Source organism: Stegostoma tigrinum, chromosome 2 (assembly GCF_030684315.1).
Source record: "Stegostoma tigrinum isolate sSteTig4 chromosome 2, sSteTig4.hap1, whole genome shotgun sequence".
Taxonomy (NCBI): domain Eukaryota; kingdom Metazoa; phylum Chordata; class Chondrichthyes; order Orectolobiformes; family Stegostomatidae; genus Stegostoma; species Stegostoma tigrinum.
Genome location: NC_081355.1, coordinates 143,318,453 through 143,343,885, shown reverse-complemented (window position 1 = coordinate 143,343,885; position 25,433 = coordinate 143,318,453). Strand labels below are relative to the sequence as shown.

The following is a 25,433-nucleotide window of genomic DNA, read 5'->3' as shown; positions in this document are numbered from 1 at the left end:
CGAATACAATCTTGAAAAACACATCACTTCTCATTTCTTTGGAATGAATTCCATTTGCCATTTTTCTGCCCAAATCTGCAAACTATCTACATCCCGCTGGATCCTTTGACAATCCTCCTCACTATCTGCAACTCTGCCAATTTTGGTGTCATCTACAAACTTACTAATCATTTTTCTCCAGATCATTTATATATATTACAAACAACAAAGGTCCCGACACTGATCCCTTTGGAACACCACTCGTTACTAATCTCCATTCAGAAAAGCACCTTTCCACCACTACTCTTTGTCTTCTATGACCAAGCCAATTATGTATCCATCTAGACAGCTCACTCTTACCAAATGCCTTACTATGTAGATAATATCCACTGCCCTTCCCTCATCAATCATTGGTGTCACCTCCTCAAAAAAACTCAACCAAGCTGGTGAGAGCAAAAAGCTTTCCCTCCACAGAAGCTGCCTGATCTGCTGAATTGCTTCCAGAATTTTCTATTTTTGCCTGTGACTCCTGACATCTGCAGTTCTTTGACTTCTTTGTTTAGAACTAGTCCAATAACATGAGCTCTGCAGTAACCTGGGGGGCACGGTGGCTCAGTGGCTAGCACTGCAGCCTTACAGCACCAGGGATCCAGGTTCATTTCCAGCCTCAGGTAACTGTCTGTGTGGAGTTTGCACATTCTCCCTGTGTCTGTGTGGGTTTGCTCTGGTTTCCTCCCACAGTCCAAAGATGTGCAGGCGAGGTGGATCGGCCATTCTAAATTGCCCGTAGTGTTCAGGGGTGTGTGGGTTATAGGGGAATGGGTCTGGGTGGGATGCTTCAAGGGGCAGTGTGGACTTGTTGTGCCAAAGGGCCTGTTTCCACACTGTAGGGAATCGAATCCTATCTAATCTAATCTAAACTGTTATGTGGCAAATTTTGAATGTATTGCATCTACTGGTTCCTTATTGACCACTCTACTTGTAAAATCCATAAAAAAAACACTATTCAGCTTCTCAAACACCCTTTCCCTCTCTCAAACCCATGTTGATGCTGCCTGATTTTCTAAATGACCTGTTACGTCCACCTAAGTCACAGATCCTAGTATTTTCCCAATGATAGATATTACACTAATTAACTGGTAGTTTCTTGCTTCCAGTCTCCTTCCATTTTTGAGTGGAATATTTACAATTACAACTTTCTGATCTTTCTGGAATGTTGGGAATTTTTGGACGTTTGCATCCATTTTCTCCACAACCACTCCTTGTAAGTCCCAAGGATGGAGGCTATTGGATCCAGAGGCCTATCAATCTTCTGTCCTTCCAGCTTCCCAAGCTTTTTTATTAGTGCTCATATTTGATACAAGTTCCTTTTTTTTTGTATCTCGACTTTCCATTATGAAGACCATAAGATGTAGAAGCAACACTAGGCCATTCAGCCCATCGAGTCTGTTCCCAGTTCAATGAGATCATGCCTTTTCCTCATAACCCTTGATTCTCTTACAGATTAAAAATTGGCATGAGTTCACTACAAAGACAAGTACAAAATAGTTGTTCAAAATCTCTGCCAATTCCCGAGACTCAACGTTTAATGGACCAAGGAAGGGGAAAGTTAACGAGAAGAGAGTGACTAAGAAGTAAAATAATGTGGCTTCCCTAGCTTGTGACAGCTACTATGGAAAAGGAATACTTTCTGATTGAAAATTCATGACCAAGAGAGTTTTATGCTCATTGACAGCATGCCTGCGGGCAAGAAAGAAATTTAATTGACCTGCTGACTTATGTATAGATGATAATACTTGGCTTCAAAGGATATACCAATGACTTAGATAAGCTGGTTTTCTAATTTGAGTTATGGTTACTGACTGAACATTTCTTTATTTTAACAGGAAGAATTTAAAGTTAGCAGATACGAAGTATCACCAGATATGAAATATGTGCTCCTTGCATACAATGTTAAAAAGGTACGTTCAGTTTTTGGTTTATGTGGTGTCCATTTGACCTCAAGTAACATCCAGTTAATATCTTCGCATTGCCAAAAATATATTATCAATGTTTCATTATGTTTTCTCATTGTTAAATTTGTTCTTGAAACTAATATCATTTTTAAGATTCATTGTCATAATAAAGTTGTAAATATAGATTTTTTAAAAATTATTTATTCATGGGATGTGGGCATTGTTGGCTAGGCCAGCATTTTATACCATCCCTAATTGCCCAGAGGGTAGTTAGGAGTCAACCACATTGCTGTGGGTCTGGAGTCATATGTAGACCCAACAATTAAACTCAGTTTCATGGTCATCATTAGACTCTTAATTCCAGGTTTTTAACTGAGCCCAAATGCTATGGTGGCATTTGAACTTGGATGGGCAGATTACTGGAGTATCTGGTTTAATAGGCTTGTGCTGATATCAACAGGCCAATGCCTCCTCGATTGTTGCTGTTGCTATTATTTAGATAATACCAGGTCAGAATATTCACCAACTCCTTCAACTGCACCTTGAGAAGAAGTGAAATTCCTGTAACACACTCTGTCCAAATTAATGCACTTCATGTGGCATTAATTGCACTCAGTGACTATTTTTATGAAACATGAGATGCTGCAATTGAAGACAACAAGCAGTTGCTTTCTAACAAAGCATGATGGACTGAGTGACCTTGTTAATATTCCTTTGTAAGAATACAGAAGGCTATTTAAGCCACCAAATCCTTTTCCTCCTCAATACACCTCTACTCTTCTGGTTGCAAATGAAAGTCGAAGCCAGTGATTAAATGTCTGGCATATTCCAGTGAAAGAAAGAACCTGTATTTAAATAGATCATCATGTGATTGCTCTGTCTCTACTAGTGGACTCTGCTATTTTTGAACAATTAGCCCTTTCACTAATGAACGAGAACAGACAACAATAAGAAAACCAATAGAGCTGTGGATAATTTAAGTCAGAAACAAAAACAGAAATTGCTGGAAAAGCTCAGAAGATCTGTAGCATCTCTGGAGAGAAAACAGAGTTAACATTCTGGTTTGAGTGACCTTTCCTCATAAGATGTCAGTAAGGGCTGATAAATGTTCATTTTGTTCTCTTTCCATGAGAATAAGGAATTCTACATAAAATGTAATGTGAATGGAATAGAGCTGGCAGCAAAGCAGATAACTAAACGGTGGGGTTAAAGGTCCTTCCATATATTTGTGGAAGGTATATACCTCAAGGTTCAATGCTTGGACCTAAAAACCTCGGAAAGGGCAGTGACAATTTAAAATTTGTGGATGGCATCAAATTGGGGGCTTTGGTTCATACTGAGGAGAATTGCTGCAGAACAAATGAGGACACTAGTAAATTTGCAGGAATGGGCCTATGAATGCATAATACCACAATTTAGATAAATGTAATGTGAGTGAACGTTTTTGGATGGAATAGGCCACATATTCCTTGGAAGGTAAGAGTCTAAATGGGTTGTAGAACTGAACAAAATGAGCTGTCCACATTTTCAAATCATTAAAAGCAATTAAAAACAATGCAAATTAATAGATCTCATAAAATACGTAGGCAAAACATTTGAACTTCAGAGAGATTCTTACACATGTATGTAAAATTGGTTTCTGAAGAAGAGTCATACAGAACTTGAAACATTAACTCTGTTCCTCTCTGCCCAGAAGCTGCCAGACCTGCTGAGTTTATCCAGTATTATCTGTTTTTATTTCATATTCCTATCATCTGCAGTATTTGCCTTTAAATTTAAGTAAAGATGTGTTAGAATACTCCTGGAATGCTGTGCATAGTCGAATCTCCATAGAGTGAGAAGGAAATGATGGCATGGTGAAAGTGGAAAAAAAGATTTACAGGGATGACAGTCAATTTGACAGCTTAAAATGCCAGGGAATTCTGAATAGTCAATCTGGGGTTACCGACTACAGATAGATTTTAAATAATGAAGGAACTTAATTGAGCAGAGAAGATATTTCTACTTGTGGAGAATCTAAAACTGGAAGTCATAAATGTTAGATGCCTCTAATATATCCAATAAAGTCAAAATATGGTACTTGCCACTGCAGTGCAATGTTGAAGCAAATAAAATTGATGCATTTGAGGTATAGCTATGTAGACACCTGTGGAGAAAGGAAAAGAAGGATAAGATGATGGACTTAGATGAAGAATGATGGGCTGTGTGGGACATAAACACCAGCATAGACCATTTGGGTGAGTGATGTGTTTTTCTGTTCTGTAATTTCAATGCAATTCACTTTACTCAATTCCCAATGCAAGTTATGTCCCATTCTCTTTTGCAGTTGTACAAGCTGCTGTTGTGTGAATGTCAAAGAGACATTATGTCCAGAGACTATCATTTTGCCACATTTGAATTCAGTAATATTAAGGATCATATGATGACCACAAATCCATTGTTGATTGTCAGAAAAACCCAACTGGTTCACTTATGTCCTTCAGGGAAGGAAACTGCCATCCTTACCTGGTCTGGTCTACATGTGACTCCAGACCCAAAACAATGTGGTTAACTCTTAACTGCCCTCTGGGCAATTAGGGATGGGCAATAAATGCTGAGCTAGTTAGTGATGCCATCATTGACGACCCACCATGAATGAACAGAAACATCGATCTGCTTTTTGCATACTTATCTCATTGATCATGCTGCAATGCCACCTAGTGAGAATGAGGGCAGAGCTTGTGATCCGAAGTTACACAAGTTGTCAGGCCTGTCTGGAAGGAAATGTGAAGTATCATAAAAACACAGTACTAAAGAGATTCCAGAACCCATGAATCAGCAAATTGTGAGAATATGTTGGGGTGCCTGGGCAATGGTTGGTTTTGCAGTACATCGCTTAGACTGCGGAACTGATATCCACAGGCATGACTTATTTGTAAAAGAACACTTTACTGTCAAGAGGCAATCCTGCACGCAGGCTTATTTTGTATGAACAGCACCACAATTGCCAAATATTTCTCCTTCAGATACAGGTTTTAACATCCATCCAACAAAAAAAGTAGTCAAAATCCTGCATTTGCAAAGGACCTGAAATTAAATGCAATGCCTGCTGGGAAGGCTTAGTCACATTGAGCAGTCAGGCAGGATCTTAGGTTTGCTTAATGTTTGATGTCAATGCTTCATATTAAAGTCATCTTGCTCTGAATCATTCACTCTATTTCCCTATACAGAAGCTATCTGACCTGCCCAATATTTACAGCATTAATACGTTTCATTTCAGTTTGTGCATTATTTGTCAGTTGAAATGAATATAAACAAATAAGTCTCGGTGTGCTGTGAAAGGATTCCTGCCTCGCAAATTTAATTATCTCACCCAGTTGGAATTAGCTGATGAGCCTCTACTTTGGTGGGCAATCTCATGGTTCTCAAACAGTTAATGAGCTGTGTAATTACCAGCACATTTGAACAGCCCACACGGAGAACAGTACAGCAAGGAAATCAAAAAGCAAATAGACAACGTGCAACATGTGAACTCAAGCATCCTTCTCAACGCCATCTTAAAGGTGTGAGGCTGGAAAAGCACAGCAGGTCAGACAGCATCTGAGGAGCGGGTAAGTCAACATTTCGGGCTGAAACCCTTCAACAGGACTGGGGATGGGAACCCAAAAATAAATAAAGGGAGGGGTGTGGGGTTGTGGAAAGGATAGGAGAAATGGCGATAGGTGAATGCAGATGGCGTTACTGTGATGGGCTCATGGGAAGGGTGGTGCAGATACATGAATAGGAAGATAGACAGGTTCGGTCACATCAGGAGGGGGAGGGCTAGACATAGGGTAAGGCTGGAGGTAGATGGATTTTCAAGCTGGTGAAGTCAAGATTAAGGCCGTTGGGCTGTAAGTTCCTGAGGTGAAATATGAGGTGTCCAACAATGGACAATGTCCTCAGGGGAGTGGGAGGGGGAATTAAAATGTATAACGAATGGAAGGTTGGGTTGGTTGATGTGTGCAGAGCACAGATGCTCCGCGAACTGGTCCTGGAGTCTGCATTTAGTCTCCCTGATATAGAGGAGTCCACGTCAAGAACCATGGATACAATAGCGATCAGGTTGGATGAAGTGCAGGTGAATTTCTGCCGGATCTGGAAGGATTGTTTGTGGCTTTGGACGGAGGTGAGAGGGGAGGGGTAAGGGCAGCTGTTGCACTTCCTGCTGTCGCAGGGAAAGGTACTGAGTGTGGTGGAGAAGCTGCTGGGGAGTGTAGAGCTGATGAGGGAGTTGTGCAATGAACAGCCCCTGTGGACAGCAGACTGGGGTGGGCATGGAAATGTCTTTTTGGTGATGGGATCTGATTGCAGGTGGCAGAAATATGGGAGGATGAGGGGCTGGATCTGGAGGTTGGTGGGGTGGTAGGTGAGGACCAAGGGGCTTGATGCTTATTGCTGTTAGGAGGAGGGGGTTTGAAGACAGATGTGCAGGAAATGGAGGTGATGCATTTGAGGGCATCCTTAAACACAGAGAAGGGGAAATTATCGTTCCTAAAGTAGGAGGATATCTCCTTCTCACAGCATTGTTGGCAAAAAGAATACTAAACATACACAATAGGTCAACTATCATCTGCTGAGAGTGAAATCGAGATAATGTTTCTACACGCTTTTAATTTTACCTTTCCAACAACTGTACAACTTTCCTTCTAGAGCGTACAAACTAATTTTACAGTGAAGAGACAAAGGAACATTTGGTCTGTTTGATTGATTTGGTTGAGAATGTTAGCCAGGGAATTGGGAGAAGCTTCGTGGTCTCACATAAAAAAAAATGGCTGTGCAATTGACAGAGCAAATTCTACGTTCATCAATGCAAAACGGTACATTTCGGTAGAAAGAATAAAGAAGACACATCCATCTTGAGGAAGAGATCTAAATGAGGCAGGGATTCTGAGATAGAAACAGTGCATGAAGTTGGAGAGAGAAACAGAGTTATTGTTTTGAGCCCAGCTTGACAATTCTTCAGAACTCCAGCAATGCTATTGACTTATTGACTGAAAGCGTCAGCTTACAGCAGTTAGCGGCAGAAAATAAACTGGCTTTCTTCAGGCTTTGGGTCCACCATCTGTCGTTGCAGCAGTCCAAATACTTCTGCCAATATCATTCACTCTGACAAGCTGTTCAGCGATCGTCTTTGGCATCCACAACTTGGAACAGTTCCATAGCTTATGACAGCAAAGCTCAAAATATTTCCAGATTATTGAAGTGAAGAAAGCCAGGAAAAGAGCATTTTTTGCTTCTCCAGATCAAGAGCTCTCTTTCGTCAACATTTGAAGAAAGCGGAGCATAACTGAAGTCTTCTTCCAGACGGCCCTGGAGAAAGATTAAGAGAGGGTGACACAGTGGCTCAGTGGTTAGCACTGCTGCCTCACAGTGCCAGGGACCTGGGTTTGATTCCACCCTCAGGCAGCTGTCTGTGTGGAGTTTGCACATGCTCCCTGCGTCTGCGTGGGTTCCTTCTGGGTGCTCTGGTATCCTCCCACACTCCAAAGATGTGGAGGCTAGGTGGATTGGTCATGGTGCTCAGGGCTGAGTAGATTAGGCATGGTATAGGGGGAGGGATTTGGGTGGGATGCTGTGAAGGTCTGTGCAGACTTGTCGGACCAAGGGACCTGTATCCATGCTACAGAGATTCTAGGAGATGATCCCACTGATCAGCAGTGTTAATAGTGAAAATTAATGTCAAACTTTGGTCCAATGAACCAAACTCCAATTATTATCAGTAATGTCCAAAATTGCTTCTTTGCCATTACACCAATGCTGTCCAAACTAAAGAAAGATTAAATCTATGCACTTATCAGAGTTTCATTCATTTAGGTGTATATGTGCATTTCAATCACAAATCTAGCCCTGCTCTGATGAAGGGTCTAGGCCCGAAACGTCAGCTTTTGTGCTCCTGAGATGCTGCTTGGCCTGCTGTGTTCATCCAGCCTCACATTTTATTAACTTTATGTTTTGAATAAGTCTTTCTTCTTTTCGGAATCAAAACCTTATTGGGTGGATGGCACAGTGGCTCAGTGGTTAACACCTGCTGGCTCACAGCCTCGGGGAATTGTCTGTGTGCAGTTTGCACGTTCTCTCTGTGTCTGTGTGGGTTCCCTCCTGGTGCTCTGGTTTCTTCCCACAGTCCAAAGATTAGCCGGATTGACCATGCTAATTTGCCCATAGTTTCCAGGGATGTCTAGGCTAGGTGGGTTAGCCAATGGGAGATGAAGGTTACATGGGTATCGGTGTGCTACCTTTCAGAGGGTCGGTGTAGGCCGAATGGCCTGCTTCCACACTGTAGAGATTGTACATTCAACGTATTGGTGCACTTCCGATTGAAGCTGAATACCAAGGTTGGCAGAGGTGCATGTTGACATGTGATGATATTCCTCAATAGGAGCACATGTCTTTTCAAGTTGCTGCCTTTGTACAGCATGTTGAACAGAAGGTAGGGTTGACCTGTGTGTGTTTCCAGCAGAAATCTGCCACTGGCATAACTCACTATGCTGGGAGTGTCAGATTCTGTAGCAACTTAATAAAATTCACTAACAAACTTAGGTGCTTGATTTTGAGCTAATGTTCCACAGAGCCAAGTAGGATTCAAAATTGGAGGCCACAACTATGTGTGGAATTGTGTGTGAACGCAAAAATCTCATTCCAAATAGATCCATGAGCAGCAAAAGCACATTACTTTGGTAACACGATGGCCTTCAGTCAGTCACATGGTTTACAATGGTTGCTGAAACATAGGTACTGTAGGGCAACTTCTGGGCAAGACAGTCCCCTGTTGTTTCAGTTGCTTCCCTCCTGCCATGAAGACCAATGTGGCAAGTGATATTTGCAGTTGATATAGCCCAGTGTTGGGTTGTTATAACGGCCCTGACGTTAAGAGCTGTCACTGAATTGTGTACACTTTTGTCACTATTAATGGCCAGAACTATTTAATAGGCCATTCATATTGGCACACCAGTGAATGGCAGGAGATAATGGAAGTGTCGGGAGGAAAGATGGAATGTTAAAAACTTAAAATGAGCAACATGACCTTCAGCCACCAGTTATTGATATTTTTTAATAAACAGGTTTAATAAACACCTATGGAGTAACCTGAAACCAGGTCTTATTGTCCTAGAGGTACAGACCCTACCACTATACCACATGACCCCCAAACCTAGATTTCTGCAGAGACCGATATCATGGCAGTCATGTATTCTGTTATGTTAACATACTAAAATTGAGGTCCCATGATGCAGTTGGAGTGCGCCCAGTCTGAAGTTAATGTCCTCTGTGGGTGTTTTTAAATTTTGTGAAACCTGGCAGAGAAAGGAAGGCAGAATCTGGGACCTCTGCAACCTTTTTGACACTCCTACTAGCACCCTCCAGTCTCCCAAAGAAGCCTTTGGTTTCTCCCTGTTGCGATCGCTGTCTCATCTAACCCCTGTCCCAGGAGACAGGAGGTTTAGAGGGGATTTAAGGGAAAACTTGTTCACCCAGATGGGGGATGGCAGTCTGGAATGCACTGCCGAGGAGGATAGTTGAGGCAGGAAACGTCACAACTGAAAAATATTTGGATGAGTGCTTGAAGTGTCAAAACATTCAAGGTCAGTGTGGGGAAGTAGGACTATTGTAGGTCGTAGTATACTTTTGGCGGGATAAACTTGATGAGGCTGAAACATCTCATCTGTATTATATGATTCTATGAAAACATTTACCATCTGGAAATATTGAAGGAACAATAACCAGGATGTCAATTATAAGAAACCTGTGCAGTAATTTCCTACTAACCTGAAGGCTGGGAAGCTTTGGAAATGTTTCTCTTAATTCTCACAAAGAGACCTTAATTATGACTTTCCACAATTGTTGGATCCACTGATATGAAGGAAACACTTTTGGCCTACAAGCAGGAATCCAAAATGAAGCAATCTAATTAAAGGAAAGAGCCTAAATTTGTATGTCACCTTTCATCACCACCAATGGGCTGTCACCATCGATTCAAAGTCAGTGAGGTATTGTTGAAGTAACATACACTCACTGTAGGACCATCTCACCCTCTCCCCTTGCCTGAGGCATGGTGACCCTCAGGTTAAACCACACCAGTCATCTCTCTGTAATGAGAGAGTAGCCCTCTGGGCCTTTAGGACTGTGGTTTCTTCACTTTATTCGCTGTTATAACACTGGGAAACACAACAGCTTTTTGCACTCAGCACAGCCTCCAAACAGCCGTGAGTTGAAAGACCAGATTAACTTGTTGTCGGACAATCCCCTTTCCAACTAAACCAATTCTTCAAGTTGGCAGCAGTTGTACAAGAGACTAGGACCCAAGGACACAGCCTCAGACTGAACGTACAATCCTTCAGAACTGACATGGGGAAGAATTATTTCAGCCAGAGGGTAGTCAATCTGTGGAATTCATTGCCACAGAAAGCTGAGGAAGCCAAGCGAGTGAGTGTCTTTAAGTCAGAGGGAGAAAATTTCTTGATTAGTAAGAAAATCAAGGGTTATAGGCAGAAGACAAAAGATTGGGGTTGAGAAATATATCAACCATAAACAGACTCAATGGACTGAATAGACGAATTCTGCTGTAATATCTCATTCTCTGATCGGCTGTTGGCTTATCATCATTCTTCTGTCTTCCCCCTTTATACTAGCGCTTAATCACCCACTCTCTCCAAGATTCCTTTCTATCATTAAGTATTCCACTTTCTCCAATGTCCTTTGACAACGTTTTGAGCAATCTGGACAGATTAACAGAGTTTTCCAGTTATTTTATTGCTTGCACTATAATCAAAGATACCTCTATCCTGACAGACATCACTAATGAAAACATCTGCAGTCAGTTTTGACATCTGTCCAGAGTAAGTTAATGCAAACATAGTTGGTTCTTACAGTTGGAGGGAAAGCCTCTAAGGAGATAGAGATCATATTAAGCATCTCAATGTTAATCTTGGCTCAGTGGCAACTCCAAACCAGGAGAGGCAGATCCAAGTTCCACTCTGGAGACTTCAGCACATAATCCAGGCTGACACTCAAGTACAGTACTGATGAAGCACCACAACTGCTGGGAAAATCATATCTCAGGCGAGGTGTTAAATGTAGACTTTCCTTTCCACTCTCAGGTAAATCTAAGTAATCCCATGTCACAGTCTGTAACAAGGTAAAGAAATTCTCCTCATAATGCAGCGAACATTTATCCCTTAGGTCCTCAGCCCACACCAAGAATATCAATTTAATAGCTTTTGCATTACCTTTGTTTATGTAGAAGTGAAGGCAGTAATGCACACAGAATTGCTACATTTAACAGAGAAGAATTTCAGGACCAGAAATGTGATCCTTCCGTATAAATAATTAAGCCATGTGAGGGAATATTGAATTTTTTTAAAAAATTAAGTTTGAAACACGTTAAGGTTTTGGAACTTTAAGTATAGCATGACTGTAGGAGGAAGTGTATTGGATCAGGAGTTTACAGTGAGATAAAAAACAATATGTTGCTGCAAAAATATGTGCCAAATATTGTTTTCAAGAAAGTTTGGGCTCAGGAGAAAGCAATGGTAGGAACTAATAGTGCGCTGTGAAATGATATTCCTCTCAAATCTACTGTCAATTGTTTTAAGCGACTGGGAATTTGAGGCATTATCAGAGTTTCTAAGATTGGTTACAATCCAGGAACAGGACATTTGGCCTTTAATGTGCTGGCTTCCTGTAAAAGCATCTCTGCTAGTTGCACTTAATAAAATTACCGGAGTGTCTCAGTGCAGAAAGGGGACATTTGGTCCCTTGTGTCTGCACCAGCTCTTCAAACGAGCATCATTATCTATGGTTAATCTCTTGGGTTAACCCGCACACCCTTATACAATTCTGTCCTCGTAATTATCCAATAACTTCCTGAAAATCTCAATTCCACTGGCTTCTCCCTTTCTCCACAATCGAAGATTTTTCTTTAGAATTCTATGTTCAAATGTTTATCCTCTTCCCTTTTTAAAGCCATGCCTATAGCTACCTCCTCTCCACTCACAGGCTGTGCATCTCAGATCCTGAACAACTGCTTCCTCATGTGTTTCTTCATTTGCCAATCATTATAAACACATATGCTCTGATTCTCAACTCTTCCCCCAGGGTGAACAGATTCTGCCTATATATTCTAAACATATTCCCTGCCTCTTTGAGAATGTTTAAAGATGAGACTGATAGATTCTCGGTACAAGGTTATGGGCGTAGAGTGCGTGATTGAATTAAATCGCAGGGCACAGACAACGGGCTGAATGGTCTACTCCTGTTCCAATGGTCCTAGAAGCTACCTTCATGAATCTACATTTGATCCATACACGTGAATTATTAGACAGAAGGCTGTTGTGCGCTGTATCACTTAGATGTTTAGTGCTTTGTCAATGGCAACTCCTTCTTCAAGTGTCAGTGAGAGCCATAGCATTGGACACAGAATTTATAAGCAAAAGATCAAAGGGTCACAGAACTGATGCAGTGGTGAACTAAGCTAAGATGGTTGTTAAATCTTCAAACAGTTAGAAAGGATTAATGTGCAACTTCCAGAATTTCTTTCAAGGCACTGCCCTGAGACAACTAAAGATTTTATCAGTTCCCTCGGTGTACCAGAGGTGACATCCCAGGACAGACAATGCATTTTAGGCGTGAGGCCTTTGCTTATAAATTCTGTGTCCGATGCCATCTCTCTCACTGACATCTGAAGAAGGAGCAGAGCTCTGAAAGCAAGTGTCTTCAAAGAAACCTGTTGGACTATAACCTGGTGTCGTGTGATTTTTGATCTCGTCCAACCCAGTCTAACACCGGCACCTCCACATCTTGTCAATGGTAAGGTGAGTGAATTTACAAATATACACAAAGCCCATCTCTGCATCCTGCCAATGTCCCGCTGTAGCCTACAACAGCCCTCTATACTGTCAACGACGCCTCCAACCTTTGTGTCGTCTGCAAACTTGCTGACCCATCCTTCAATCCCCTCATCCAAGTCATTAATAAAAATTACAAACAGTAGAGGCCCAAGGACAGACCCCTGTGGAACCTCACTCACCACTGACTTCCAGGCAGAATATTTTCCTTCTACTACCACTCGCTGCCTTCTGTTGGGCAGCCAATTCTGTATCCAGACAGCTAAGTTCCCCCGTATCCCATTCCTCCTGACCTTCTGAATGAGCCTACCATGGGGAACCTTATCAAATGCCTGCTGGACATACATATGGTCACAGAAATTTGAGGGTGCATACATGAGGATCAATGGTTGGCACAACATCGTGGGCTGAAGGGCCTGTTCTGTGCTGTACTGTTCTATGTTCTATGTTCTATGTTCTATCTTCTCCATGACCACTCTACCTTGGTCTCTCAATATTCTGTAAGTTTCAATGAGAACTTACCCTCACCCTCTAAACGTCATCAAGTACAGACCCAGAGTCCTCAACCATTCCTCATATGACAAGCCCTCCAGCCCCAGGATCATTCTTGAAAACCTCTTCTGAACGCTCTCCAACATAATTAATTCCTTCCCCACCAAATGCAGTCTGACCAGAGCCTTAATCAACCTCACCAGTACAGATCTGCTCTTGTATTCTAGCCCTCTTGAAATGATTGCTAGCATTGCATTTATCTTTCTTACTGCCAATGAACCTGCATGTTAACTTTAAGAGAATCCTCTACTGAGACTACCATGTCCCCTTGTGCTTCAGATTTCCGAGCCTTTCCCCATTTGGAAAATAGCCGATGCCTTGATTTTTCCAACCAAACTGTATAACCTTACACATTGTATTCCGTCTGCCACTTCTTTGCCTACTCTCTTCACCTGTTCAAATCCCTCTACAGCCTTTCCACTTTCTCAACACTACCCATCCCTCAACCTGTCATTGTGTAACCTGCAAATTTAGCAACAGTGCTCTCAGGTCCTTGTCCAGATCATTAATGAATAACGCGAATATAATCGTGGTCCCAACACTGACCCCTGTAGAACTCCATTAGTCATGAGCTTCCATCATGAAAAAGACCTCTTTTTCCCCACAAAAACAGAAGTTGGTGGAAGAGCTCAGTAGGTCTGGCAGCATCTGTAAAGAGAAATGAGAGTTAACATTTCAGGTTCAGTGACCTTTCCTCAGAACTGATGGTTTTTTTTATTCTTCAATGGGATGAGGGTGTTGCTGGCTTAGCATTTATTGGACAATCCCTAATTACCCTGAGGACAATTCAGAGTTAACCACATTGCTGTGGGTCTGGAGTCACATGTAGGCCAGACCAGGTAAGGACAGAAGTTTTCTTCCCTAAAGGACATTAGTGAGCCAAATGGGTTTTTCCGACAATCGATAATTGATTCATGGTCATCATTAGATTCTTAATTCAGTATTTTATTGAATTCAAATTCCACCATCTGCCCTGGCAGGAGAGTAGGAATTAATGGGCCCTTTTCAAATTGACGAACAGTAACTAGGGGGGTGCCACAGGGATCGGTGCTGGGACCCCAGCTATTTAAAATATATATTAATGATTTGGATGAGGAACAAAATGTAACATCTCCAAGTTTGTAGATGATACCAAGTTGGATGGAAGGGTGCACTGTGACAGGGATGCAGGGCTCTTCGGCATGATCTGGACAAGTTTGGTGAGTGGGCAAAGCAACGGCAGATACAGTATAATTTGGATAAATGTGAGGTTACGCACTTTGGAAGCAAAAACAAGAAGGCAGATTATGTCCTGAATGGCTGTAAATTGGGAGAGGGGAGTGTGCAGTGGGACCTGGGTGTCCTTGTGCACCAGTTGCTGAAGGTAAGTACGCAGGTGCAGCAGGTGGGAAAGAAGGAAAATAGTATGTTGGCCTTCATTGTGAGAGGTTTTGACGAGAGGAGCAGGGATGTGTTGTTGCAGTTATGTCGGGCCTTGGTGAGGCCACACCTGGAATTTTGTGTGCAATTTTGGTCTCCTTTTCTGAGGAATGATGTACTTGCTCTGAAGGAAGAGCAGCGAAGGTTTACCAGGCTAACTCCAAGGATGGCGGGACTGACGTATGAGGAGAGATTGACTAGATTAGGATTGTTTTTGCTGGAGTTTAGATGAATGATGGGGGATCTCAGAGATTTATAAAATTCTAACAGGACTAGACAGGGTAGATGTTTCTGATGGTGGGTGTTTTTTTTCCTTATTTTATTTGTTGACATGATGAGGGCATCGCTGCCTAGGCAGCATTTATTGCCCACCCCTAATTGCCCAGAAGACAATTGAGATTCAACCACATTACTATGGGTCTGGAGTCACATGTAGGACAGACCAAGTAAGTGTGGCAGTTTCCTTCCCTAAAGGGTGAACCAATGGGTTCCCGCCCACAACCCCCCTGCCAACAATCATCAATAAATTCCTGGTTATTAATAGATTTTAATTCCAGATATTTTAAATTCCACTATCTGCTGTGGCAGGATTCAAACCCGGGTCTCCGGAACATTATCTGGGTCTCTCGATAAACAGTCCAACGATAATACCACCTCCCCTATGCCCAGAACCAGGGGTCGCAGTCTGAGGATTCAGTGTAGACCATTTAGGATGGAGATGAGGAAACATTTCTTCACCCAAAGTGTGGTGAGCCCATGGAATTCATTACCACAGGGAGTAGTTGATTCCAAAATATTGAATGTATTCAAGAAGTGACTAGATATAGCAGTTGGGGCAAATGGGATCAAAGGCTATGGGGAGAAAGCAGGATTAGGCTATTGAGTTGGACAATCAGCCATGATTGTGATGAATGACAAAGCAGGCTCGAAGGGCTGAATGGCCTCCTCCTGTTCCTATCTTCTCTTTCTTTTTGAGCCCAAGTCCCCATAGCACTGACCTTTACATTGCTGAGGCCAGACGCCAATTCTCTGACATCTCCTCCTACCGCCCCCTTGATCATAACCCCACCCCAGAGCACCAAACCATCATCAAGTCCATTTCACCAACACCTTCCACCCCAACCTCAAGTTCACCTGGACCATCTCCAACACATCCCTTACCTTACTGGACCTCTCTGTCTCCATCTCAGGCAACCACCTGCAAGTCGATGTCCATTTCAAGCCCACCGACTCCCACAGTTACCTGAAATACAACTCCTCCCACCCACCTTCCTGCAAAAAATTCCATCCCCTATTCCCAATTCCTTCACCTCAGCCGCATCTGCTCCCAGGATGAGGCATTCCACTCCTGCACATCCCAGATGTCCTCGTTCTTCAAGGACTGCAACTTTCCCCCTGCAGTGGCCGAGAACACCCTTGACTGTGTCTCCCGCATTTCACACAACTCATCCCTCACACCCCCGCCCTCGCAATAACCACCAAAAGAGAATCCCCCTAGTCCTCACATACCACCCCACCAACCTCCGGATACAACGCATCATCCTCCAACACTTCTGCCATCTACAATCCGACACCACCACCAAAGGCATTTTTCCATCCCCACCCTTGTCTGTCTTCCGGAGAGACCACTCTCTCCGCGACTCCCTTGTCCGCTCCACACTCCCCTCCAACCCCACCACACCCGGGACCTTCCCCTGCAACCACAGGAAGTGCTACACCTGCCCCCACACCATATCCCACACCCCCATCCCAGGCCCAAAGATGACTTTCCACATCAAACAGATGTTCACCTGCACATCCACCAATGTGGTATACTGCATCCGCTTCCTCTACACTGGGGAAACCAAGTGGAGGCTTGGGGACTGCTTTGCAGAACACCCACGCTCGGTTCGCAGTAAACAACTGCACCCCCCAGTCGCGAACCATTTCAACTCCCCCTCCCATTCCTTAGATGACATGTCCATCCTGAGCCTCCTGCAGTGCCATAATGATGCCACCCGTAGGCTGCAGGAACAGCAAGTCATATTTCGCTTGGGAACCCTGCAGCCCAATGGTTTCAATGTGGATTTCACCAGCTTCAAAACCTCCCCTCCCGCCACTGCATCCCAAAACCAGCCCAGCTCGTCTCCGCCTGCCTAACCTGTTCTTCCTCTCACCTATCCCCTCCTCCCACCTCAAGCCGCACCTCCATTTCCTACCTACTAACCCACTTGACCTGTCCGTCCTCCCCGGACTGACCTATCCCCTCCCTAACTCCTACCCACACTCTCCTCTCCACCTATCTTCTCCTCTATCCATCTTCTGTCCACCTCCCCCTCTCTCCCTATTTATTTCAGAACCCTCTCCCCGTCACCCTTTTCTGATGAAGGGTCTCGGCCGGAAAAGTCAGCTTTTTTGCTCCTAAGCTGCTGCTAGGCCTGCTGTGTTCATCCAGCTCCACACTTTGTTATCCCCAGAACATTTCGTGGGTCTCCAGATTAACAGTCCAGCATTAATATCACAAGGCCGTTACCTCCCCTCCAGTGTAGCTTGGAAAATGTTGGTTTATATGCAGATGATAGGGTGTGAGGAGGGGCTCAGGAGTAAATAATAGGTGGGGATACAGCCCAAAGAGAGATAAGAGCAGTTGGGCAGACAAAGGAGTAGGTAACGGTCAGGCCAGGAGGTTGAATAGCTGTTAATGGGACTGTTAGTGACTAACAACAGGTTGTGTGGAATCATAGAAAGCCTGGTATGTGGGGTTGGGGTCTGGAACATGGGAAGGTTCAGGCCCTAAAATTATTGAACTTGATATTGAGTCCAGAAGGCTGCAGGGTCCCCAAGCCGAAAATGAGTTGCTCTTCCAGCTTGCGTTGAGCTTTGCTGGAACACAGCAGCAAACCAGAGACAGAAATGTTGGCCAGGGAACAGGGTGGTGTGGTAAAGTGGCAGGCAAAAGGTAGTTCAAGGCCTTTTTTGTGTTCAGAACGGAGATGTTCTGCAAAGCGGTCATCCAGTCTGTGCTTTGTTTCCTCAGTGTAGAGGAGGCCACATTGTGAGCAGCGAATGCAATAAACCAGATTCTGGGAAGTGCAGGTGAAGTGTTGCTTTGCCCGGAAGCTATGTTTGGGCCCTTGGATATTGGGGAGGGAGGAGATAAATGAAGCAGGTGTTGCAACTTCACGGGTACAGGGGAAAATGCCGTGGGGCTGTGGGGAGGTGTTGGGGTGAAGGAAGTGTGGACCAGGGTGTCCCAGAGGGAATGGTCCCTGCAGAAGGCAAATAAGGGGAGAGGAGGAGAATATGTGTCCGGTGGTAGCATCTTGCTGAAGGTGGCGGAAATGGCGTCAGATGATCTTCTGGATGTGGATGTTGAAGGGATGATCGGTGAGGATAAGGGAAATCCTATCAGTGTGGCAGGAGGGAAGAGAAGGGCTGAGGGTGGAAGTGTGGGAGATAGGTTGGATCCGTGCAAGGGCCCTGTTGACAATGGTGCTGGGGTATCCTTGGTTGAGGAAGAAGGTGGACTTCTCAAAGTTGGCCATATTGGAACATATTTGATGGAGACGGAGGGACTGAGAGAATGGGATGGAATGTTTAAAGGAAGTAGGGTGTGAGGATATGTAGTCCAGGTAGCTGTGGGAGTCGGTGGAGTTATAATGGATATTAGTGGCCAATCTATCCCCAGAAATGGAAACAGAGATGTTAAGGAAGAAAAGGGAGGGCTCAGAGATGGACCAGGTGAAAGTGACAGCAAGGTGGGAATTGGAAGCGAAAGCAATGAATTTCCCAATTCCCGAGAAGAGAGGGAAACTGCACTAATTATATCATCGATACATTGAAGGAAGAGTTGTGGGTGGGGGCCAGAATAAGATTGGAACAAGGAATGTTCCCTGTACTCCATGAAGTGACAGGCATAACTGGGGCCCATGTGGTATCCATGGCAACTCCAATGACCTGAAGAAAATGAGAGGAGTTAAAAGAGAAGTGGTTGAGGGTGAGGACAAGCTCAGCCAAGTGGAGAAGGTTCAGGCCTTTGCCCCAGGAAGAAATGGAGAGCCCTAAGACCATGCTGGTGGACAGTGGATATGTAAAGGAATTGCATGTCCATGGTAGAGAGGAGGCAGCTGGAGCCTGCAAACTGGAATTTTTTTTTCTTTTATTCATTTACGGGATGAGGGCATCAATGACCGCACAGCATTTATCTAGGCCAAACCAGGTAGGGATGGCAGTTTCTTTCCCTAAAGGACATTAGTGGACCAGATGGGTTTTTCAACAATCAACAATGGATTCACAGTCGTCATTAGATCCTTAACTCCAGATATTTTATTAAATTCAAATTCCACCATCTGCCGTGGTGGGATATGAAGCCCGGTCCCCAGAATGTTTTCTGGATCTCTGGATTAACAGGCCAGCTATAATACCACTAGGCCATTGCCTCCCTCAATTCCAAAGTTGGCATAAAGCATCAAAGGAATTGTGGATGTACATAGGCAGGGACTATACCAGGGGAGAAAAGACTGAGTCAAGGTAGGAAGAGTTGAGTTCTGTGGGACTGGAGCAGGCTGTCTGCTTTTTGCCTGTCAGCAATCCTCCCTCCAGTACCCTGCCCCTAACACCATGGGCTCTTGTCAAAGGCCTTCTGGAAATCCAAATCAATTGTATTTACTGGCTGTCCTTTGTCCAACTAGCTCAGAACTTTCTCAAAGAATTCTCACAGATTTGCCAGGCATGCCCTCCCCTTGATGAAGCGGTGCTCACTCTGCTTTATTTTACTGTGCACTTCCAAGTACTCCACAATCTCACCCTCAATAATAAACTCTAAATTTTTACTGACCGGCCTATAGCCTCCTGTCCTCTGCCTCGCTCCTTTCTGAAACAGGGGTATTACATTAGCCATTTTTCAGTCCTCTGTGATCCTCCCTGACACCAAAGATTCCCGAAAGAAGAATGCATCCACAGGCTCCTCAGCTATCTCCTTCAGAACTCTTGGGTGTAGAACCTCCATTCCAGATGATTAATTCACCCTCAAACCTTTTAGCTTCTCCAGCACATTCTCCAGATGATGGCCGCTGCACATACTTCTGCCCCCTGATTTTCATGAAGCTCTGGTATGTTGCTGGTGTCTTCCACCATGAAAACTGATGCAAAGTACCTATTCACTTTCTCTGCCATTTCTTTGTTCCTGTATCTCCTTTTTCAGCCTTATTTTCCAGTGGTCCAATTTCTACTTGTGCCTCTTTCTTACCTTTAATATATCTAAAAATACTCTTGCAGTCATTTTTTAGAAGAACATAAGAATGTAAAAGGTAGGAGCAGATGTAGGCATCTTGCCTGTTGAACCTGACATTAATTAATCCAGAGATTAGTACCTTTTTGGTTCTTTTTTCTAATTTAGCTCCCAGCTGCTCATTTTCCCTCAGCAGAGCCTCTTTCCTTGTTCTATATATATATATCATTGGTACCTACCCCAACTGGATCTTTCCCTCTCATGCTAAGTTCCTCTGCAGGCCAGATGAGCTATCCTGAACCCAGGCACCTGGCAGGCACTGCAGCTTTCAGTACTCACAACCCTGACCACAAAGAACAGTGCCTTTCCCCTGACTATACTATTCCTGATTACAACTTTTTTTTTAGTTTGCTCATCCTCCCCACCCCAACCATACCAGGAGCAAGAATCTCAACCCTGTGTGAGACAAACTGGGAGTCTTCCAACACCACCTCCTCAATCTCTCTACCTGGCTCACTCAGAGTTATACCATCCTGTCCCTGACCACTGACCAAATTTGAGGGAGCTAATCTGAGGAGAGCGACTGCTTCCTGAAACACTGTGTCCAGGTAACTCTCCCTCTTTTTGATGTGTCACAGTGTTTGAAGCACTGTCTCCAGCTAACTAACTTTGAACCAGACGCCTATTGCAACATCTGCTACAGATGTGGTCACTATGAACCATAGTGGGGTCCACCAGCTCCCACATCATGCAAGTAAACCACATCTCCTGGTCCTACATCTCTATTTACTTTACTTAGTTCTTCAGTTGGTTTATAAGTATTTCCTACTGATCTTTTAATTTGCACCCTGTAAATATTTCCCCTATTTACCTCCGAATTGAAAGCAACCTGTAATAATCAAATTGGTAGCCAAGACCAACCAAGCAGATTTGGGTTCACCTGTGATGTCACTCTCTCTTTTGCACGTACATTTTAATTAAATCCTGAGCTTTAATTAATCAATCAATCAATCAATCAATTATCGGGGGAAAATAGTTCCAAAATTCAAGCCAAAAAAGCAAGCAAAACATGTTTTTTCCCCTCTGTACTGAATTTGCGTGCTACCTCCAAATACTTTGAACTATATACTGATTACAGCTGTGTCCCTCTCAGATGTGATTCCTCCTTCCTGACCGTGCAAAGTTTACTACATTATTGACTTAATGACTGGGAAACACATTCAAATTCACTATAAATGACATCTAAACAGGTGAAGAGATTTTTCTTATAAACAGAAACACTTTTTAAGGAATGGAGATAGGCTTAGAGTCGATTTTCAAAAATATGCTATTGCTGAGGACACAAGTCAACTGGTTGTGGACATCAGAAATTGGTATTTAATTGAAGAGTTAATTTTTGGAAATTTTTGTTCATCCATCACAGGATGAAAATCAGTGTGACAAATCAGAGATAGTAAAGGTGATAGTGTGGGAAAAATGGGCATCATCAACTTCCACGCAGATTCTGATGCTTTATTTCGGATGATGTAAGTAAATAAATTAGAAGGAACCATGGACTGATTATCAATCGCTGATACTTGCATGTATGGCACTAAAGTACCTGCTCATTTCCACTTTTCAAACTCTTGCTATTTACAATGTGCTGTTTATCCATATCAATCCTCTTAAAGAACACATCTTCAAAATTCTCCACATTGAACTCCAGCTGATGCCCATTTTATGATCTTGTCTGTGTCATCCTGAAGCCTCTAACTATCCTACTTTTCCAAAGTCAACATTATCTATGAGTTTCATTGTGTTCCTTCCTGCACCCAAGTCGTGGTCATTTATGTCAATTAAGACCAGAAGTTTTATTTTGGGAAATACCACTGCAAACCACCAACGCAGTAATTGTTGAAGGCTATTGTCAGTTGTATTAGAGATAATTGAAACTGCAGATGCTGGAGAATCCGAGATAACAAAATGTGGAGCTGGATGAACACAGCGGGTCAGGCAGCATCTTAGGAGCACAAAAGCTGACGTTTCAGGCCTAGACCCTTCATCAGAAATGCTGGAGGCGCTGGGATGGCGGGGTATGGAGCTGGGTGGACGTGGCAGGCCGGGCAGCATAGAACATAGAACATCGAACATAGAACATAGAACAGTACAGCACAGAACAGGCCCTTCAGCCCACGATGTTGTGCCGACCATTGATCCTCATGTTTGCACCCTCAAATTTCTGTGACCATATGCATGTCCAGCAGTCTCTTAAAAGACCCCAATGACCTTGCTTCCACAACTGCTGCTGGCAACGCATTCCATGCTCTCACAACTCTCTGTGTAAAGAACCCGCCTCTGACATCCCCTCTATACTTTCCTCCAACCAGATTAAAACTATGACCCCTCATGTTAGCCATTTCTGCCCTGGGAAATAGTCTCTGGCTATCATCTCTATCTATGCCTCTAATTATCTTGTATACCTGAATTAGGTCTCCTCTCCTCCTCCTTTTCTCCAATGAAAAAAGTCCGAGCTCAGTCAACCTCTCTTCATAAGATAAGCCCTCCAGTCCAGGCAGCATCCTGGTAAACCTCCTCTGAATCCTCTCCAAAGCATCCACATCTTTCCTATAATAGGGAGACTAGAACTGGATGCAGTATTCCAAGTGCGGTCTAACCAAAGTTTTATAGAGCTGCAACAAGATCTCACGACTCTTAAACTCAATACCCCTGCTAATGAAAGCCAAAACACCATATGCTTTCTTAACAGCCCTGTCCACTTGGGTGGCCATTTTAAGGGATCTATGTATCTGCACACCAAGATCCCTCTGTTCCTCCACACTGCCAAGAATCCTATCCTTAATCCTGTACTCAGCTTTGAAATTCGACCTTCCAAAATGCATCACTTTGCATTTATCCAGGTTGAACTCCATCTGCCACCTCTCAGCCCATCTCTGCATCCTGTGAATGTCCCACTGCAGCATCTTGGGAGCACGGGGGCTGGCGTTTCGGGCCTGGACCCTTCCTCGGAGGGGGGGGAATGGGGAGAGGGCTCTGTGGTGGATGGGGGGAGAGGGAGAGGCGGATCGAAGGTGGATGGAGGGGAGGGGAGGTGGAGAGGAGACAGACAAGTTAAAGGAGAGGGGAAACCACAGGAAGTGCTACACTTGCCCCCACACCTCCTCCCTCACCCACATCCCAGGCCCCAAGATGACTTTCCTTATCAAGCAGATGTTCACCTGCACATTTGTCAATGTGGTATATTACATCCGCTGTACCTGTTGTGGCTTCCTCTACATTGGAGAAACAAAGCGGAGGCTTGGGGACCGCTTTGCAGAACACCTATGCTCTGTTCACAATAAACAACTGCACATCCCAGTCCCAAACCATTTCAACTCCCCCTCCCATTCCCTAGACGACATGTCCATCCTGTGCCTCCCGCAGTGCCATAATGATGCCACCCGAAGGTTGCAGGAACAGCAGCTCATATTCCACTTGGGAACCCTGCAGCCCAATGATATTAATGTGGATTTCATAAGCTTCAAAATCTCCCCTCCCACTAACGCATCCCAAAACCAGCCCAGCTCGTCCCCTCCCTCCACTGCATCCCAAAACCAGCCCAGCTTGTCCCCACCTCCCTAACTTGTTCTTTCTCTCACCTATCCCCTCCTCCCACGTCTAGCCGCACCCTCCATTTCCTACCTCCTAACCTCATCCCGCCCCCTTGACCTGTCCATCCTCCCCGGACTGACCTATCCCCTCCCTACCTCCCCATCTATACTCACCTGTACAGGCTCCATCCCCACCTCTTTAACTTGTTTGTCTCCTCTCCACCTATCTTCTCCTCTATCCATCTTTGATCCGCCTCCCCCTCTCTCCCGATTTGTTTCAGATCCCTCTCCCCATCCCCCTTTTCTGACGAAGGGTCTAGGCCTGGAACTTCAGCTTTTGTGCTCCTAAGATGCTGCTTGGCCTGCTGTGTTCATCCAGCTACACACTGTATCATTTGTATTATCCTTGATCAGAACAGTGTTTTGTTTTTTTCAACCTGTAGCTATGCAGGGAGAATACAAGAAATTTAAGGTAGAATATTTTATTTAATACATGGTCATTGAGGAAGTATCTATTTTCTCATTGTCAAGTTTTTCTGGTATTGTTTTGGGTTCAATTTGTAAGGTGTATGGTTCATTTTACCTTTAATTGTAAGGCCGAAATCAATTGTAATTGTGGATTAAATTTGAGGAAGCCATTCTAAATGTTTATTGGCCCTGATGAGTTCCAAGATCCATTTCAGGTACAAGTGCATTTTCACAAGTTTGACAAAATTCATTAAGTTTGTTGTAACAAATACGAAAGAAATTATACCGAACAAAAGTGGTGGTTTTCAGTAGATCCACTTCAGATGTTTGTAACAGAGATTGACTGGGCACAAGTCTCCTGTTCTTTTGACTGAAAAGTCTCCTTCGGTCATGGGTCTTCTTTCTTGTGTGCAGTAAACTGGTAAAAATCACCACTTAATAACAATGGCCAGCCCATAACCCTTCTGCATGACCAGAGACATATTAGTCTCGATTTAGCTTATTAATGAGTAAACAGTTCATGATCAATCCTGCTCAATTCTTAATTGATTTCTTTAAAATAATGATTATTTCCTACTTCCTCTGCATTTTTTATACATACCAACCACTTTGGAACAGAGTCCCTTTCATAACAATTTGTCTTTTTTGGCTTATCATCTCCATAGATCTTTACCAAGATAATGAGGCATTAATGAATAATTTAAGTTTGTGCTTCGAGCATGTCGAGTCACTCCTTAAGGATTAACTTTCATCCCAAAAGTAACAACTGATACATCTGAAAATTCTTCAAAATGTATCAATATCCTTTAAACACAAGAATCACATGTGACTGAACAAAAACAATTGGTGTCTAAAGCAAATTAAAGCTCAATATAACCATAGAAGACTAATACATATTTTGAATATTTTTGATATTGATTTTATTGTTACATGTACTGAAATACATTGAAAAGCTATGTTTACGAGTGGTACAGGCAGATCACAATAAGCAAGGGATGTACAGATCAAAAATATTTCGAGGCAAACAGATTACATTGCATAGTACATTGAGGCCAGAGTCTATTGAACAGTGTGTTAATGGCCAGAAAGAAGCTGTTCCTAAATATGCTCGTGCATGTGCTCAGGCTTCTGTACCTTTTGCCTGATGGAAGACGTTGTAGGAGATCATTACCGGGGTGCGATGGGTCTTTGATGATATTGGCTGCCTTTCCACAGCAGCAAGCCATGTAAATGGAGCCCATGGATGGAAGGTTGGCTTCCGTGATGATCGGGGCAGTTCACCCCACCTTCTGTAGATTCTTATGGGCCTGGACAGAGCAGTTGCCGTACCAGGCCGGTATGCACCCGAACTGTATGCTCTCAACGGTGCATTTGTGGAAGTTGATGACAGTCCTTATGGACA

General features: G+C 43.6%; 1 protein-coding gene across 10 annotated transcripts in view; it reads left to right on the top strand.

Moving 5' to 3' along the window:
* The window catches only part of dpp6a (dipeptidyl-peptidase 6a), a 1,430,988-nt gene that overhangs the window by 1,115,401 nt on the left and 290,154 nt on the right, over positions 1–25,433 (top strand). For all 10 annotated transcript variants that reach the window (XM_059639738.1, XM_059639748.1, XM_059639745.1 and 7 more), the window contains one exon: positions 1,866–1,940. In XM_059639738.1, coding sequence (XP_059495721.1) covers positions 1,866–1,940 — 75 coding nt within the window. The remainder of the gene's footprint in view (positions 1–1,865; positions 1,941–25,433) is intronic.